The sequence below is a fragment of the Austrofundulus limnaeus genome, unplaced genomic scaffold (genome assembly GCF_001266775.1).
Source record: "Austrofundulus limnaeus strain Quisiro unplaced genomic scaffold, Austrofundulus_limnaeus-1.0 Scaffold105, whole genome shotgun sequence".
NCBI lineage: Eukaryota > Metazoa > Chordata > Actinopteri > Cyprinodontiformes > Rivulidae > Austrofundulus > Austrofundulus limnaeus.
In genome coordinates this window covers 242,581-245,215 of record NW_013952507.1, presented here as the reverse complement: position 1 = coordinate 245,215, position 2,635 = coordinate 242,581, and the positions used below count along the sequence as shown (strand labels likewise).

Sequence of the window (2,635 nt, the reverse complement as noted above, 5' to 3'; positions counted from 1 at the left end):
AGCGTTCTGCTTCTCCTAGCTAGCGTTCTGCTTCTCCTAGCTAGCGTTCTGCTTCTCCTAGCTAGCGTTCTGCTTCTCCTCTCCTAGCTAGCTTTCTGCTTCTCCTAGCTAGCGTTCTGCTTCTCCTAGCTAAGCGTTCTGCTTCTCCTAGCTAGCTTTCTGCTTCTCCTAGCTAGCTTTCTGTTTCTTCTAGAATTAACAACTCTGTTTCAGCTTCTTCAGTAGAATCTCTACCAAAATAAGCTAATTTTCTAGTTTTTGTTTACATGTTCTCGCACTAATTGCAGCTGTTTTGGTCCCTTTTTTTTAACCCAACCTGAAGAATCGGAGCTTTCGTTTGTTACAGGTCCCTCACATACGCGGTTTAAACAGTGAAGAAGTCTGACAGAAACGAAAACAAATCCTCCTTAAAGCAGTTCTGGTGTAARAAGTTGGAGTTGAATCAGCCGGTGGGTTGAGTCCAACTCACCAGAGGAACGTCTCGAGCCTTCTCTATCCTCACGATCTTGACGGTCTCTCCTCCCCACTGGGTCAGAGTCTCTCCTTCGACCGGCTCGGACTCGGGCTGCATTTCCGTCTCCGCTATCGTGTCGTGAGTCAAAAGRAGCGACTGCAGAACACACAGCGCAGCTCAGACAGAAGCAGAGTTTGTTTTTAAGAGGTTTGATGGTGTTTTTATAATTTTTTTTCATACCTGCATGTTTGTATCTGACAGCAGTCTGTGCAGCTCAAGTCCTTCTTTACTCTGACAGGACTGCGCGAGGCTCCTAACCTGAAACAAACAATAAAACAAAGCTTCAGGTCACTGCAATTCATATTGAGATCTGGACTGTTTATTTAGTTTTTGTTGTAGATCAGATGGCCTCACGTTTGACCCCACAAACACTTTGGTCTACAGAGGAGTCGGGTAAATGTGTAATTTTTTACCTCATTTTAAGAGCTGCTTTGGACTGATGCTCTTTTTGTTTGATGTTGATAATCTACCTCTTCGTTCATTTAATTCACCTAAAACTCYACTCAAATCCCAGYTTAAACTCCTCTCCTCCACGTGAAACGAGTTAAACTAAAAAAAACGTTGGCGTGTTTGTAATAACCCGGCTCACTGCGGCTGTTTTTTTAATAACTCAGTTCTTTTTCCACTTTATTACCGAGACAAAGGAGCGCGTTTGTGGGACGGCAGAGCAAACGTGAGCTCTTCTTTTTTGGAAGCCAAATGCAGGGCAGGAGGTGGAGATGCCAACATGGAGGAAAAACATAATGTGCCGCCTTTAATGAGAGTTCTCTGAAATGAGCCGTGAACAAACTCCAAACCCCGTGGCAGGAGAGAACAGAGGGTACGAGCGGCGTGGAGGTTTACCGTTAAAACTCATAAAAAACGAGGAGCAACGCTGCACGTCTGAGCAGCTCTGGGAGTTTTCTGTGTTTCAGCGCRGACTGTCTCTCGAATGTCTGGAAGGAAATGAGTCTGGCTGCGTTACCTCCATGGCCAGTGGATGCGCCTGATGCATTTGTGGGAACGGAGGAGACGGCCGGTGCATGCTGGAGGCCACGGCATTGTGGATCTTCAGTGCCGACTGGAAATCAGACTGAAGGAGGAGCAGAAGAAACCAGGAAGTTCAGACGCATAAAAACATGGAAATTGTTTTTTTTGCTGTTCAGCAGCAGGTTGTTCTTATTAAGACATTTCTAGATTGTTGAAATAATTAAAAAAATTAATTAAACTTCTGTTACAGCAGAATCTTAACACCTCGAGACCACTTTAAAAGATTACAGGAAAGTCTGGCTGCTTGGGAGGTAGACGAAATGAAGCACGGTTTAAGACTTTTGCACAAAGGACGTAATATCCCTGGATACATTTACAGCATTTGACACATAAAAACACATTTAGGTACAACATTTTTATTACATTTATTAAATGGTTTTAATGGTTGATGTGTTTTTCCCACAGTGTGTAACAGATTAATTTATTATTATTATTATTTTTTTTTTTATTGCACCATTTTTTTCACCTTTGGTTGGTTTGTTTGTCCGTCTGTTAGCAAAATATCTTATGAAGTACTGAAAGTAATAACAACTACAACTGAATAACTTGTAGAGTCAACCTGATTCAAGGAAGCTAATGCAGCTAACCTTAGCACACATAAAAGTAACTAAAGCTTAGTCATATTTAGCATTAATGAGCTAAAGTCTGGTGTGGTAGTAGCTGAGAGTCATCCTCAACACGTACTCTGAGTGCTTTAACTCTGTTCTTTCTCATCATAAGATAATCCAGGTTTGGAAAAAAGTTGAATAAAATAAATTAATTGAATCATCCTTTATTTGTGCACAAACTAGATGTAAGATTGTGTGTAACTCAAGTTATTATTATTTTTATTGTTTTTTTTTTTTGTGTGTTTTTACCTTGTTAAGCAGCGAAAGCACCAGTTCTACATCATTCTGACTCTGCTGGTCGGGCAGGAAGCTTCGGACCTGCTTCAGCGACAGCAGCAGCTCCTCCAACTCTGCAGAAACACGAAGCAGTTCATGTGGTTAAACCTCGACAGGCAAAACAAACACACAACAAGAGGCTGCGACAGAATTCAGGCTTCAGAATCATGTGAGGCTACAGTGTGTGTGTGTGTGTGTGTGTGTGTGT

The 2,635-nt window shown here is 42.0% G+C and overlaps 1 protein-coding gene across 1 annotated transcript in view; it reads right to left on the bottom strand.

The window, feature by feature from the left end:
* Positions 1 to 469: 469 nt before the first annotated feature.
* Positions 470 to 2,635, bottom strand: part of pals1a (protein associated with LIN7 1, MAGUK p55 family member a) — a gene marked incomplete at its 3' end in the record, with an annotated part of 15,090 nt that continues 12,924 nt past the window's right edge. Inside the window, 4 exon segments of the mRNA XM_014013713.1 lie at positions 470 to 610; positions 695 to 772; positions 1,479 to 1,586; positions 2,401 to 2,501. Of these exon segments, the coding sequence (XP_013869167.1) occupies positions 470 to 610; positions 695 to 772; positions 1,479 to 1,586; positions 2,401 to 2,501 (428 nt within the window).